Genomic DNA, 13,852 nt, shown 5'->3' with positions numbered 1-13,852 from the left:
GAATGCACAGTGTTTACCACCTTTTCCACAGATGGCAGATAAGCAATGTTTCTCTTCCAGGGAATCGTGTAAGAAATCGGTGCCCGGTCCCGGTATTTTAAAACGCAGGCTACTTCAAGGGAATCTTTAGCAGCCATTTCTTTTCGTTTCTTCCACAGACAGTACACTGCCTCAAAAAAAGGTAATTTTTTTTATTTTAATCCTCTCATATCTATGTAATAAATGTTTTTTATAGGTCCTTGAAATATAATTTTATCCAATAGTTACTACTTCTTCTTTCCACTGATATTTTGTAATGCGTCCGATTGATGAGCAAAAAGTGATTTCCGTTCTACTGAATTGTCTTCTATGATGGTTTTCTACATGATCTGACGGACGTTTTACAAGACCTAGCTGTATTCTTGTTAGCATTTCAGCCTAAGCATACAGAATCATATTTTTTTACTTTGCTTTTTGTGAAGCTTTTATCTCTATAATAATACGCTAAGCGTGTCTGTCTGTCTGTCTGTCTGTGACTGGCGAAGTGGATGTCTTTATTTTCCTTTGATGTTGCTGAAAAATGCATGTCTAATATGTTAAAATTTCTGACGTTACGGCAGGACGTCAACAACACTACTTTAACGCCAATATCCTATATTAAATTAATAAAGCCATTACAATGCACCTAAACTTTAAGGCGAAATAACTTGGAAACAACGTGGTGACGTCAATGATTTTTCACCCCGTGGGTAACTAGGGACCACTTAGGACCAATTTGGGTAAGTTTCCCAAACCTGGGTCCGCAAATCCATTTCACAATGGACGGGTTAATGACTTTGTCAAAAGTACATGATCCTATACATTCTCTTGATCAGCGTTAAGATCTATAACATGAAAGCAACAGATATGCAAATTTCCAAAAAAAAATTTAGCTTTTGACGGGCTATTGCTGAATCGTCAAATTTTTAAGCCCTTATATCTCATTAACCACTCATCAAAATCACATGATCATATACATTTTCTTGATCGGCAGTTTAAGCTCTACACAATAGAGGCAACGTGGAAACAAGGTCAAATTTTTTTGGAGATGGATTGCTGACGTTATCAAAATTCAAATGACACTTCTTTTTCATTTTTATCCTGCCTAAGTGGATTTCTCCACGGGCCTTATCAACTAGTCTATATTATAATACCCGTATACGTCTGTCTGTCCGTCTGTCTGTCTGTCTGTCACGCAAAATGGTAGCTTAGCTGCGCAGGTAGCAAGACGCACGCAATACAGTATAAAAAGGACGGGCGAACCCGTGGATTTTTCCACGAGCTAACAACTATTCGTGTATTTTGCTATCGTTTTGGTAGGCAAAACAATCAACCTCTTCTTTACCCTGGTTAAATAAGCTATAAAAAAATTCTGAGTACAGATCTTTCCCAGATCCTGGTAAATTCCTGATCGAATGAGTGCAACATGTCATTGCGTATTATCATTTGACCTTTTTAAAGGGGGTATGGAACGGCTGTGGGTTTTCCACTTTCAGTGACTTACACGAAAGTTCTCACTGATGGCAGCGAGAAACAAAAATTGCTATTTTTCCAGCATGTATGTAATTTACAGTAGCATATAGATATAACTAGAATTTTTATCTTCTCCAGCATTGGTCATGTTTTCATCCAGAATGAGTCTTGCTGAAATATTTCTTTGTAATATATATATACTTTTCGAGAAAAATATTGAACCAGCGAGCAAAGTGCGTCTGTCTGTTCATTGCGCAAAACGCGTTTGCCGGATTTTTAATATGTGTGTGATTGCGGAATGTGAGCATTTTAACCTCCTCGGAACCGTAAAGACTTGGGGTTTTATATATATACAACCTCGTCCGCAGGGTCTTGCATCCCCTGAGCCCTTATTATGGAATTTGGTTCTCATAGCAGAGTCGATGGAAGAAATACATTTGAGAAGTGGAGGAAAGGACTAGAAGAGAAAGGGCTAAGGGTGAACACAGCAAAGTCTAAAGTCATGATTAGTAGCATTGCAGCCAAGTGTGACCTTGTAGTTGGAAAGTGTGGAGTTTGCAGGAAGGGGGTTGGTAGTAACTCAATTTTTTGTCAGACTTGCAAGCATTGGGTACATAAGAAGTGCATTAGTATTGGTGGAAGGTGCTTGTATGCATAAGTTTGTATGCAAGCGTTACAAAGGTGAGATTATAGAGAATGAAGTATTTCCAGCTTTTCTGATGTACAACAGTGGCTCGTTAGACATGGTTGATAACTTCCGTTACTTGTGATGGGGGTGTTTGAAGAAGTATTATTGCAGGATAGCTTCTGCTTGGAAAAAGTTCAGAGAGTTACTTCCTTTGTTGACTAGAGTCTTTGCAATTGAGGTAAAAGTTAGTTGAATGAGGCCTGTGTAAGAAGTGTTATGTTGTATGGTAGTGAGACATAAGCAATGAACCAGGAAGATCTTGACTGTTTAGAAAGGAATGATATGAGAATGGCTAGGTGGTTGTGTAATGCCAGTCTGAAAGACAGAAAGAGTTCAGATGAGCTAAGAAGCAGGCTAATTATCTGTAGAATTAAAGATGTTATCTGAATAAGAAGATTGAATTAGCTGGGGCACTTGGAAAGAATGGAGGAGGATAATTGGGTAAGAAGTGTAGAGACTTAATAGTTTCCTGGGGCAAAGCCCAGAGCCGACTGAGAAAGACTTGGTAGGAGGTTAAAGGACAGACTTGGTAGGAGGTTAAAGGACAGACTTGATACAGAGGAAGTTAAGTTTAGATCTAACACAGTCTAGATCAGATTGGAAGTGGGTCATTAATATACCCCGTCCATTCCATGCTAGCATGGAAAACAGACGTTAAGCCGAGAATGATGATGATAATAACATTTTGTAATGCTAAACTTCCGATTGATGAGCAAAAAGTGATTTCCGTTCTACTGAATTGTCTTTCATGATGGTTTTCTACATGATCTGACGGACATTTTACAAGACCCAGCTTTATCCTTGTTAGCACTTCAGCCTTAATCATACATTTCTTTACTTTGCTTTTTGAAAAGCTTTCACATCCTTGTATTTTGCTATCGTTTTGTTAGCCAAGCCAATCAACCTCTTCTTTAGCCTGGTTAAATGAGCTTAAAGATATTATATTTCAGTTTTTCCCATACAAAAGCTTAAAGGGGCACTCCAGTGAAAAAAAAATATTTGAAAAAAATGTTATTTTTATAAGACAATACATAAATATGTCAAAATAAACCTTTTACAATCGTTAAAAATCTTTATTTATACCTTAATCGCGTCCGTAAACATCTTCAATTTCAAATAAATCTGCAAGGTCGCGTAAAGTCGAGAGGACTAGGTCCGAATAAATTAGCATACGTCACATCGTGCAAAAAGTCCGTGAGCTCAGCAGCACGCCTTCTAAAAGTTTTGTTTACTTACTGTTTACATTGTTCGTTGATAAGATGTCTTGTAATAATGACGAAGAATATAACTTGAAAGCTCAGAATCGGATAATTCTCTTCATGAAAAAGACTTTACAAAGCTACAGCCATACGAATTTGAACCTCTTGTGTCTGACGAGGAAGAAGTTAGTAACGGTGTAGAAAATGACGAGGTTTCTTTTACTGATGCAGAGCCACGTACGGGTAATGCAAATTGGTGTGAATGTGGAAATTGTAGAGCAATGGAAACCGATACTGAAAGCGTGTGCTGTGTCGAGTCAAACGAAATTCCTGATGAGTTTTTCCAAGGTAGGTAGGATATATACTGCAAATATAATTTTTTTCTAAGCGAAATTTTCCTTTTTAAACAAATAAAAAATATATTTCATCGCTTTTCTTTTACATTCTTTTCGTCAAAAACTTTATCTTTTGCTTCAATAAAATAATCTTTCATCACTTTTTTTTTACTTCACAAGCCAATTTATTTTTATTTCACGGTTCAACAATCTAATTCCTCCGCATGCGCTTTTTTTTGCACACAAATGCAAAGAAATCTTATGTAATGTTACATTTTCTCCGTGATGGAGAACATTGAAATGCGTGATCGAAAGATCGAATAAGGTTCGTGTGGAAATGATAAGTTAGTAAAACGGGGGTATAAATATTGTATAATTGAAAATCACTCTTATCATAGGTCATAAATGCGTTACAGAAGCTGCTGATTTTCAAGTGGTTGTTTTGACAAAAGCTGTTTTAGAAACTGCGTTATCTGCATTGCATGATTTGAGAGGAGACACTTTAGAATTAAAAAATGAGTAAGTAGCTCAACCTCGTTTCCAAGCCCTTCTTTTGTCCGAGAAAAAGAAGGTAAAAAACTGACAATAATGCCTCCCTTATTTTTCTATATAGATCTTATCGTTACGCTGGTTATAAACAGTTCACTTGGTGGATACACAGTCGATTGGGAAAAGGGGTGAGAAGAGTGATTCCTTCTTGTGTAGTATGGGCAATTCGAAGAAAATATCCGGCAGAAGATGAAAAATATGTTTTATTCAAAGAAAGTTGAATAAAAATAAAAAAATAAAAAAGTCACGTTTTAAATCTTGTCCTGATGGCTTTAATGGCATCGCTTTTGTTGGGTTTTTCAACCTCTGTTATTCTTTCAGCAATTTCTCCTGTTTGTGGTAACTTATCTTTTTCGTTGTCGATTGGTTCCAAAGTAGCCGTCATTAATTCTGCTAAATACGCCTTTTCTTTCTTCTCGGTAATTTTTTTTACGACCCAGGATTGTGTTACTCGTGAAAAGACTTGTTTATAGCGGAGTACTCCTTTTTTGGTAACAGCCTGTTCACAATTAGTCCCCGAGATAAACTGAAGCCTCAAAATACTCATCATTTCGGCAATGCGGGCGTATGTGTTTCCGGAATACAATATGGCTGCAGAAAGTAATAAGTTCCCTGCTGCTCTTCCATTTACGATAGGTTGAGACTGCCAGCTGAAAACATGTTTATTTGGACAAATACTAGTAACAATGATAAGAGTTCCACGTTTTACCACACGAGTAATGCACGTTTTTTGTAAACACGTGAAACAAACTTGAAATAATGTCAACAGACAAGACCAGAAAACAAGAAATTGTGCGTCGCTTTTGAGCCCTGGATTACATTCAGCAGTGTCAAAAGACTCTTCTTCGCTGATATTTTCATCATAACTGTCGTCGATGTGAATTTGTAATTGCGGTGAGTATAAAGAATCATCAGAAGGGCACTCATCACCAGAGACGATATCATGATCACTTTCCATATTTGCATTCAGCAAGAATGTCACGTCAGCTTGCGGAGGAAAGGATAGGTCGGTGTTAGTAGACTTACATCGTCCGTGCGGAAGAGTAAATTTCACTTTTAAAACATCCTTCGTTGGTTGTATCTCAGGATGAATTGCCTCTAAGGGATCACATTGTGTTCTAACGGACCTGGTAAAAGTATTGGCACCAACCGATTTCTCTACCGTTTCCACAATTGCACTAACGCCTTGTTCCTTAACCAATGAAATTATTTCTTGTTCAGCGTATACTTCAAGGTCAACATCATCCTCCACACTTAAAGCCTTTGCAACACACTAGAAAAAAAATGATCAGAATAACTTCCAAGAAAAAAGACAGGCACAACTCACATTTTGGCAATAGCATAAATTTTAAAAACACACTTGTTTTTTAGCGAAAGTTTCCAATCTTTTTGATGTCGATTCTCTTGAATTTTCAGGCTTACTAAAAGAAAAAATTGTTGGAACAGCATCCTCGGTCAGCTGTCTCTTTCTTTTGATACCAGTAAGTTCAGCCTAAATAAACAAAGATTAGAAGTAGCGCCGATGAAATGATGCTAATAAAATGGGCACATTTACCCCCTGAAAATATTCGGCAGGTCCTTCCATCAAAAAGCTTCTTTTTTGAAAAACAAAGAATAGAAACTTACGAGCGCTACGAAAGATACATGTCTAACTAGATAACTTTGTATTGGAAATTGGTATAATGTTCTTTTATAATATAAATATGTAGAAAACGTTATTTGGTTGTGTTGTGGATATAAGTACAAATAATGAAATGAAGAAGAAATAAGAAACTTTGATCGCGTTGACTAGCTAAAATGGCATTTTTACGAAGTGGCAATATTTTAATATGGAAGATTATTACCTGGAGATCCCTTTTAAAAGAACTATCTGTGAAGTGCGACGAACAAATATAAAAACTTCGATCGCTTGGTAGATCACCTGTACGACGTATTTTGTTTAGCCATTTTTGTCTGAGTTCTTTCTTTTTCACAGACGGGATTCTGTGAAAACTGACTTCTTTACACTTTTCTGATCGATTGGTACATCCAAACGCAGAGCAACTAACCATTTTTTAAAGATTTAAACGTAATTTACATACAAAAAGCGATTTAAATGTAAGCCAGAGGTCTTAACATGAACGTTCTCTGCGCTCGCTTAAACTTTCTGCACGATGTGATGTCATTGTTTATAATCGGGTCCAGTCCTAAATGAAATCGCGCCTGTCTGTTTTTTTATAAGAAAAAAATTGAATATGCGAAGGCTAGTACAACGATTTTAAATAAGGAAAACAAGTGAAGTAAGTTTTTTTTGATTTCTTATGCTTTTCTGAGTACGTATAAAACAAAAAAGAAAAAAGTGATTTTTACTGGAGTTCCCCTTTAATGCAGTACAGGTCTTTCCCAGATTCTGGAAAATAACATGATTGAGTGAATGTGCAACCTTTCATTGCGTATAATCATTTGCCCTTTTAAATGTTTAATATTGCACAAATTTTAAAAAGATGTTTTATACACAAAAATAAAAAGTTTCATACATGTATAAATAAAATTAGTTTCAGACAATCAAAAGTGACATACTACAGTTTTTATTTATTAATCATTCCCATAAGAAACAATTAAGTCGAACTTGTTATCAACTGTATTTAACTGATTTGCGTCGGCAATATTTTTTGTAGTAAAATTTTTATTAGGGCTAGACCTTTCAATTCGATGCATTGATCTCCTAAGACGATGACAAGTAGAAATAGAAGTCTTTTTACATACCTTACAGATGGTGAACTTCGTTAGGTTAATAGTTCACTGCCAACTTTTTATGTTTTAAGATAAATTCATTAGGTTAGGGCATCATTAGGTTGTATATCACAGAAGTCGCCAGTGGCATGCTTTAAAAATGCTTGTCACTGGCACAGTTTAACGTAAAGCAAAACTGTACAGGAGACCCAATTGCCACTCTCCTTACAAAACCGAGGGCAGGGCTGACTTATTGCCTGCTGTGTTGTGTGGAAGAAATAACTTCTGGACTTCATTTCTGTAGACTGAATGATTTTAGTTAGTGATAATGGCCTAACTTACTGGAAATCGAATGTCATTATCTTGTAGTCGCAAGGAGTGGGAGCAGCTTAAAAATTTCACAACAAAATTACGTCAGCAGTTTTTTTGCCGACGCAACTACGGTATCTTAGTATTTTACATCAATTACGTCGGCAGTGCCAAATGCGGACGCTAATTTGGAAGGTTGCTTTAAGTATTCAGGTTTCCTGCTGGTAGAAAAAATATATACTGGCTACCTCATCTTTACCTAAAGAATTTTATGTTTTCACATAAATTTATTTCGTATTTCAACAGGCTATTTTGTAATTATGATACCATCTTGATTTTTTTATCATTGTGCAGCAACCCTTTTCACCATAACGGAGTATACAGAAAATACGAAAATGGAGAGGCTCTAGTGGGATTTACAGCTTTCGTGGAGTGTTTTTGCACTTTTAGCAGGAGGCCAGGGTTCCGTTCCCTTCACCGCCATTCAAATTGACAAGTGAACCATAGCCTGAGATTAGATAGTTGAAATTCTAGCGAGTTGTCTACAAAGATAGCCACGACCCTTAACAGGGTTGTGTGTTGTGAGATAAAAGTGCTTATTTTACATGGCTAGCTTCATAAATATTGAGGGTATACAACATATTTCCAGGAGGGCGATGAATTGGGTAGTCCTAGAGTATTTATTACTCACAGACCCAATTAGGGGTCTGCACTATACCAGACTGCTCCCTGCAACATCCAAAGGCTTTAAACTGTCTCCCCAATTATCCTCACATGGCTTGGTTTAACATTATTGCTATTTGCAAACTTTGCAAAAATTAATTCTCACAAATTTAGGTTTTAGTGAAAATGTTTTTAAAATTGGGAAAACCCAGGGAAAAGTTAAACAGTAACAACATATATAAAAAAATAAGGATGGGCAATGGTAATTAATCCAAAGTAAAAGTGAACTATCAAAATTTTTAGTTTGTTATTTAAAAGTAAACCCTTTGTAAAATAAAGTTACCTCTTTCTTTCAGGTGCGATGGGTGCTTACAAATACTTGGAAGAGCTTTATAAAAAGAAACAGAGTGATTTGCTCAGGTTTTTGTTCCGAATTAGATGTTGGCAACTCCGCCACTTAAGTGCAATTCACAGAGCTTCACGACCAACACGTCCAGACAAGGCTCGCAGATTAGGTTATAAAGCCAAACAAGGATATGTTATTTACCGTATCCGTGTCAGACGTGGAGGACGCAAGAAGCCAGTCCCAAAAGGTATCACTTATGGTAAGCCAAAGGGAGAGGGTGTTAACCAAATTAAATTCCAACGCAGCATTAGATCCGTGGCTGAGGTAAATCTTTTTTTTTGTGTGTGTGTGTGTGTGTGTGTGTGTTTTTATATACAGTGATACACATCTGAAAAAATGTTTCAAAGACCAAATCAAAGTGTTAGCAGTTTTCACGGAATTTGCAAAAGTAAGGTCAGTCGTTAACTACAAAAATTCCCCATTTAAAATGGTATCAGAATCTTGCCACAAAAATCTCTTGTGCAAACATTTCTCGTTAGCAAATGTTTAGATTAACAAATTCAAATTTTGGTGGATATGTAACTGGTATTCATAAAAATTAGGTCTTAAGAAATATGGATTGATATTTGTCCAAATGATGAACAAAAAGTGATTTCCGTTCTACTGAAATGCAATCAGTGATGTTTTTTCTACATGATCTGATGGACAATGAAAAATTAAAAGTTCGGTTGTTCCAGTGCAAGTATTGTTAATTTTGCTAATTCATTTATTTTGCGTTTAGGAGCGTGCAGGTCGTCACTGCGGTGGGTTACGAGTATTAAATTCATACTGGATTGCGCAAGATTCGACATACAAGTATTTTGAGGTCATCATGGTTGATCCACATCATAAAGCAATTAGAAGAGATCCTCGCATCAATTGGATATGTCGTGCTGTCCATAAACACCGTGAATTACGCGGCCTTACTGCTGCTGGTAAGAAGAACAGAGGAATGGCTAAAGGACATGGCTTTAATAAGGTCATTGGCTCCTCTCGACGTGCCAACTGGAAAAAGCATAATATTGTATCGCTAAGACGCTACAGATAATTGTACTGGTCACAGTGAGAAGAAGAAAAATAAAATATTTTGTTGCGTTCTTTGATCGTAGTTATGTTTTTTAACTCGGGAATCCAGAGGATCTACTGTATCAGGTAGTGAGAAATTGTTGAAATTTTTTAAATATTGTCGGTCGGGGATACGTCTGAAGCAACGTGCTTTGTATGTACATGGGGGATAAAGTGCTATGATTTCTGATAGTTATACTTCAGACAAAGCTTAGCAAATCGTGAACATCAAAGAAAACGGGTTTAACAGCAAATTTTTCGAAGAAAGTTACAATCTAAAAGCGGGAGCATACAAAAGTTCACCTTCCTAGTCTAACGTGAGTAAAATTAAGATATAAATTCTTACAACTTTTCCAGCTCTTCATATGAAATTAAGTTATTTTTTCAAAGAAGGGAGGTAGACTTTAATTAGAGATCTGAAAGATAAGGGTGCAATAACTAACGTACTGGTCACCCGCTGTCACACCAGCTTCTTGGATATTAAAATAGGTTTTTAATATCCCAAAAGATAATTTAATAAATGGGGATGGTATTACCGTAATTTCTTTTTTCAACCCACTCCTTGTATTTAGCCCCTTTCCCGTCTAAATAATGTCTGTTGATTCTTTGGAAGAGAACTTTTTCAGTTAGATGGTGACGAAACATGTAAAAAAGTTAATAACTTATTCCAGAAATTTTTGCGCAGAAATGCTGATTTTTTGCGCATTTAAGTGTACACAATATTTCTGTTTAAAAGGTCCTCAAAATTGGTAAAAAAATGACGAGACTTTTTCTGCACAAAATTTTCATAAAATTAATTATCAATGTCAAACTTTTATTAAGTGCTATTTCCTATCTCGTTTTATTTTTTTCTGGTGTAACTTCTGCATCTTGTTTCGCATATCAATTTCTTTAGAAGGAAAGAACTCACTATCACTGAATTTTTCTTTATCGCTTTCATCGCGTTTTCTTATAACGTTTTATCTCGGTACAACAATATTTTAAAAACATCTTCAATTTTAAAAATACCTCGCTGTTAGCGTAACTTTTGCTTTTTGTCTCTCACAAACGAGCTTCCCAAAATCCCACCTTATAATTCATAAAATAGACCCACGAGCGTGATGTGTCCAACTGTTATCAGTATGTTTCTATAGTTTGTCTTTTGTATGACCATTGCGCGAAAAGATCAATTTTTCCTTCCTCGTGTTTCACATGTAATTATTGACCAATTTTCGGCTTCTGCGTTATTCTGTAGACGTAAAATCTACGCGATGCACATTTAATTTTGAAGCGCTCTAGAGCCTGGTACTCATTGCGTAGCCTTAACAGGGTCTGTGTTAAGCTGGTGCCTATTTCGTTAAGCGTTAACGCCATGGTGTCTAGAATGAAATCGATTTCCAATGTCAAGCTGCGCTAAGAGTATTTCGAACTTCTTTATACAGCCTTTGACTGGCGGCGTGGAGAAAACCTTTTTTTCTTTTACTTGTAAATCATTTCTGTGTTATTTTTTACAAGGCTAACCCTCAACATTTCAAAAGTCACAAGAAGTGAAAAATGGAAGAAAAGTGACAAACCCGTAAATCAACAAATTGATAAGTCGTTAGAAGAAAAAGAACTAGAGTTATCAAATTCAGTTACAAAAATAAAAGGTGAAGAAACAAAAGTTCGAAATGCTGACGTAGCTTTATAACTACGTAGTTTATAACTTCGAATTGTAACTTTCTGATGATATATATGTGGAGTCATGTACTGGACAAAAATCGCTCTACAGTTGCGGAAAAGAGTGTCGAGGTACAGTATACATTAAGAACTAAAATTTGCGGCGGAAAACTTTCGGACACAATTTTTTATTTCAGCGGAAAAATATCGGACAAGATTTATAAAGTCAAAAAATGTATGAGTACGTCCTTTGAACAAATTTTAATCAAATTTCAAAAGTAATGATTACGGGAAATGACAAAAAAAGAAGGCTAGACTCATTTATAGTGTACTTATATTCAATTAAGATCTAAGAAAGGGTCTTCAGGATCCAACCTTATTGATAAAGCCTCAGCCAAATGTGAAAATAACAAAAATAAAAGTTCAAAAATTGCAGTTTTTATTGATTTTCTGATTACCTTATATATAATTTCTATGCACTGTTCCTATTTAAAAAAATTTTGAAAAACCGATATTTTCGGACAAAAAAACTTTTGGCAGACACAAATTTCGGCCGGAACAATTTTCGGACAAAAACAAATCCGAACGTTTTTCCGTCCGTCTGTAGATGGCGTCGGTACAGCAGAGACGCGTGGCGGAATAAAAGGACACGAGGCGTAATAGAGAGGAAGAAAAACGATGCTAGCGACAGAAATCAATACGAAAGTTGTGCACATGGTTCGAAGTATGCGTAGCGCAGGTGCAGTGATTAATTTCCATACCATTGTCGGCTTAGCCACTTGTATAGTTATTGCTAACGAAAAAATTGTTTTGAAAGAAAACGGGAGTAGTGTCAAATTCACTATCAAAGGGTGCCAGAGTATCTTCAAAAGATTAAACGCTGTAAGACGTAAATCAACATCTCTAAAGCCTTTAAAAGCCCCTGGCTTGATTGAAATCAGATTTTCATTTTACAAGAAAATTAACGATCAAACGGTCAAAAGCAAGAATGGTTCCATTTCAGTTTCAGTGTATCGTAAACCAACACACAATGACCAGTACCTGAACTTCGAATCAAACCATCAGAAATCTTGCAAAGAAAGTGTCATATCTTCATTACTGAATCGTGCCAACAGCGTAGTCAGTGAAAAACAGGAGAGGAAAGAAGAATTTCGACATGTAAGAAATGCATTAATCGCAAATGGATACAGTCAAAAAGTCATCACGCAAGTAGAAAATAAAATGAAGAGAAGATGCAACGGAGACAACAAGAAAACATCAGAGGAATTTATCGCATCACCTACCCTTCGTACCAGGTACCAGCGAGATCCTTCGTCGAGTTTTAAGACAACACATCTCCCGAAACGTCGCCTGCTAAACTATCATGTTCAAGAAATGATAAACTTTCCACAGTAATATGAATACTGAACAGACAAACCGAAATAATATCTTCAAAAATTAACGATCTCGTTGGGTGGTTCAAAGTTACCAAAAGAATTGGTAGTTAACATCGACCAAGCTTCCCTTTCTTTTGTGCTTATCAGCTCATACACCTTGGAGAAAAAAGGCAACCAATATGTTCCTGTATCTGGTACAAATGACTATGTGCAGAATTTATGTCACTCAAACCAAAAAACATTTGGCAAAGGAAGGTACCAGTATTGAGTTGCTAAAAAAAATCCTGTTTCTTTATATTTAAAAGACAGGAGAAAAACAAATGATAATTATTATTTTGTAAACTTTTAAATTTAAAATCATCAATAATACATTGATGTGTTCATTAAGCCTCTCTTTTATATAATAAAAGTAAGGGGTGCGCAAAAATTAAGTGTGCGTGAAACCTAAGTGCGCGAAAAAAAAGCGCGAAAATGTCTTTTCAAAATGTCCCGTATTTCATATTTGTGCAGAAACACGTGTCGTTATCTACTACTTCAACTTTTACTACAGTATTGCATTTTATAAGTCGCAAAAAATTGCAAATATATTAGCACAAGCTTCGCCACTGTTGTCATACACGCTGCCTCCAAGAAATGCTTCACTGTAGTGCAATTTCAGCTCTTCTCCTTCGTGAAAAATGTAAGTAGTGTCATTGAAAATCAGATAAGGTGAGTTGGAGTCGTATCCTGGCATGGAAAAAAAATAAGTTGTGTTAAGGGATTTCATGGACGGGTAAAGTATGTTCCGTTGATTATCTGTAACGAGCACACCAATATTATTCTGGCATCCCCATCTTGTTAGTGGGTGAGCCTCTTCACATGTGACGCCGATTCCACCAGCATAGAGCAGTTTTATACCAGCTAACACTGCATCGTGTTGAATATAGAAGCTTCCAGATTGGTTTGCACGTGCTCCGAAGCAAACGTTCTGTTTTAATAACTCCCATTTTTCTATAAAAAATATTAAATAGTATTTATGATTAAAAAAATGTAGTATGTTGAAGTGTAAGATAAAAATACCGCTCCTTATCTTTTTTTCATTATATTTATAATTGTTTCATTTATAAAAAAAACACTTTTTATGGCAAAATTTTTTAATACATTATGTCTCAAGACGTTTCTTTCTGATTTTTTTTTTTCGGTACATAGAGAATAAAAAATGGAAAAAGAATGTTTATCCTCTGCCTTTTTTGATCTGTTAACTCATTATAATGTTTTGCCAATTTGAAAAGAACGTAAAACGTAATATTAAATACTAATATCTAAACTAAGCGTCGCGCATCAGGTAGACAACGTAGGTAAACAGTACTGCGAACGAAATGAATTGATATTTAACGCAATGTACTCTTTCACTAGCATTCCCTAACTTCACATTGATTGTTTTAAACTTTGACTCAGTTAAT

At 35.9% G+C, this 13,852-nt stretch overlaps 3 protein-coding genes across 4 annotated transcripts; all 3 read left to right on the top strand.

The window, feature by feature from the left end:
- Positions 1 to 37: 37 nt before the first annotated feature.
- LOC130629063 (60S ribosomal protein L15-like) lies at positions 38 to 9,416 on the top strand. The gene is made up of 3 exons (XM_057442160.1): positions 38 to 181; positions 8,303 to 8,616; positions 9,074 to 9,416. Exons 2-3 carry the CDS (start codon positions 8,308 to 8,310, stop codon positions 9,377 to 9,379), a joined length of 615 nt encoding a protein of 204 aa, XP_057298143.1. The 5' UTR covers positions 38 to 181; positions 8,303 to 8,307; the 3' UTR covers positions 9,380 to 9,416.
- LOC130629067 (P2X purinoceptor 7-like) lies at positions 3,593 to 5,244 on the top strand. Of its 2 annotated transcripts, XM_057442166.1 has the most exons (4): positions 3,593 to 3,726; positions 4,112 to 4,232; positions 4,327 to 4,388; positions 5,111 to 5,244. In XM_057442166.1, exons 1-4 carry the CDS (start codon positions 3,660 to 3,662, stop codon positions 5,149 to 5,151), a joined length of 291 nt encoding a protein of 96 aa, XP_057298149.1. In that variant the 5' UTR covers positions 3,593 to 3,659; the 3' UTR covers positions 5,152 to 5,244. The 2 variants fall into 2 exon arrangements, with proteins under 2 accessions (XP_057298149.1, XP_057298148.1); XM_057442165.1 differs by lacking the exon at positions 5,111 to 5,244 and having other exon boundaries at positions 4,327 to 4,483.
- Positions 9,417 to 10,893: 1,477 nt separating the features above from the next.
- On the top strand, positions 10,894 to 12,876 carry LOC130629062 (uncharacterized). The gene is made up of 2 exons (XM_057442159.1): positions 10,894 to 11,166; positions 11,642 to 12,876. The coding sequence occupies exon 2, from the start codon at positions 11,713 to 11,715 to the stop codon at positions 12,427 to 12,429; it is 717 nt and encodes a 238-aa protein (XP_057298142.1). The 5' UTR covers positions 10,894 to 11,166; positions 11,642 to 11,712; the 3' UTR covers positions 12,430 to 12,876.
- Positions 12,877 to 13,852: the final 976 nt, after the last annotated feature.

This window comes from Hydractinia symbiolongicarpus, chromosome 15 (assembly GCF_029227915.1).
Source record: "Hydractinia symbiolongicarpus strain clone_291-10 chromosome 15, HSymV2.1, whole genome shotgun sequence".
Lineage (NCBI taxonomy): Eukaryota > Metazoa > Cnidaria > Hydrozoa > Anthoathecata > Hydractiniidae > Hydractinia > Hydractinia symbiolongicarpus.
Note: the sequence above shows the minus strand (reverse complement) of the source record. Positions and strands in the feature narration are given on the sequence as shown.

Coding starts and splice junctions, on each gene's coding strand:
- LOC130629067 (XM_057442165.1), top strand. CDS start 3,660: ATGGAAACCGATACTGAAAGCGTGTGCTGTGTCGAGTCAAACGAAATT. Junction 3,727..4,111: donor TCCTGATGAGTTTTTCCAAG/GTAGGTAGGATA, acceptor CTCTTATCATAG/GTCATAAATGCGTTACAGAA. Junction 4,233..4,326: donor ACTTTAGAATTAAAAAATGA/GTAAGTAGCTCA, acceptor TTTTCTATATAG/ATCTTATCGTTACGCTGGTT.
- LOC130629062 (XM_057442159.1), top strand. CDS start 11,713: ATGCTAGCGACAGAAATCAATACGAAAGTTGTGCACATGGTTCGAAGT.
- LOC130629063 (XM_057442160.1), top strand. CDS start 8,308: ATGGGTGCTTACAAATACTTGGAAGAGCTTTATAAAAAGAAACAGAGT. Junction 8,617..9,073: donor GCATTAGATCCGTGGCTGAG/GTAAATCTTTTT, acceptor TTTTGCGTTTAG/GAGCGTGCAGGTCGTCACTG.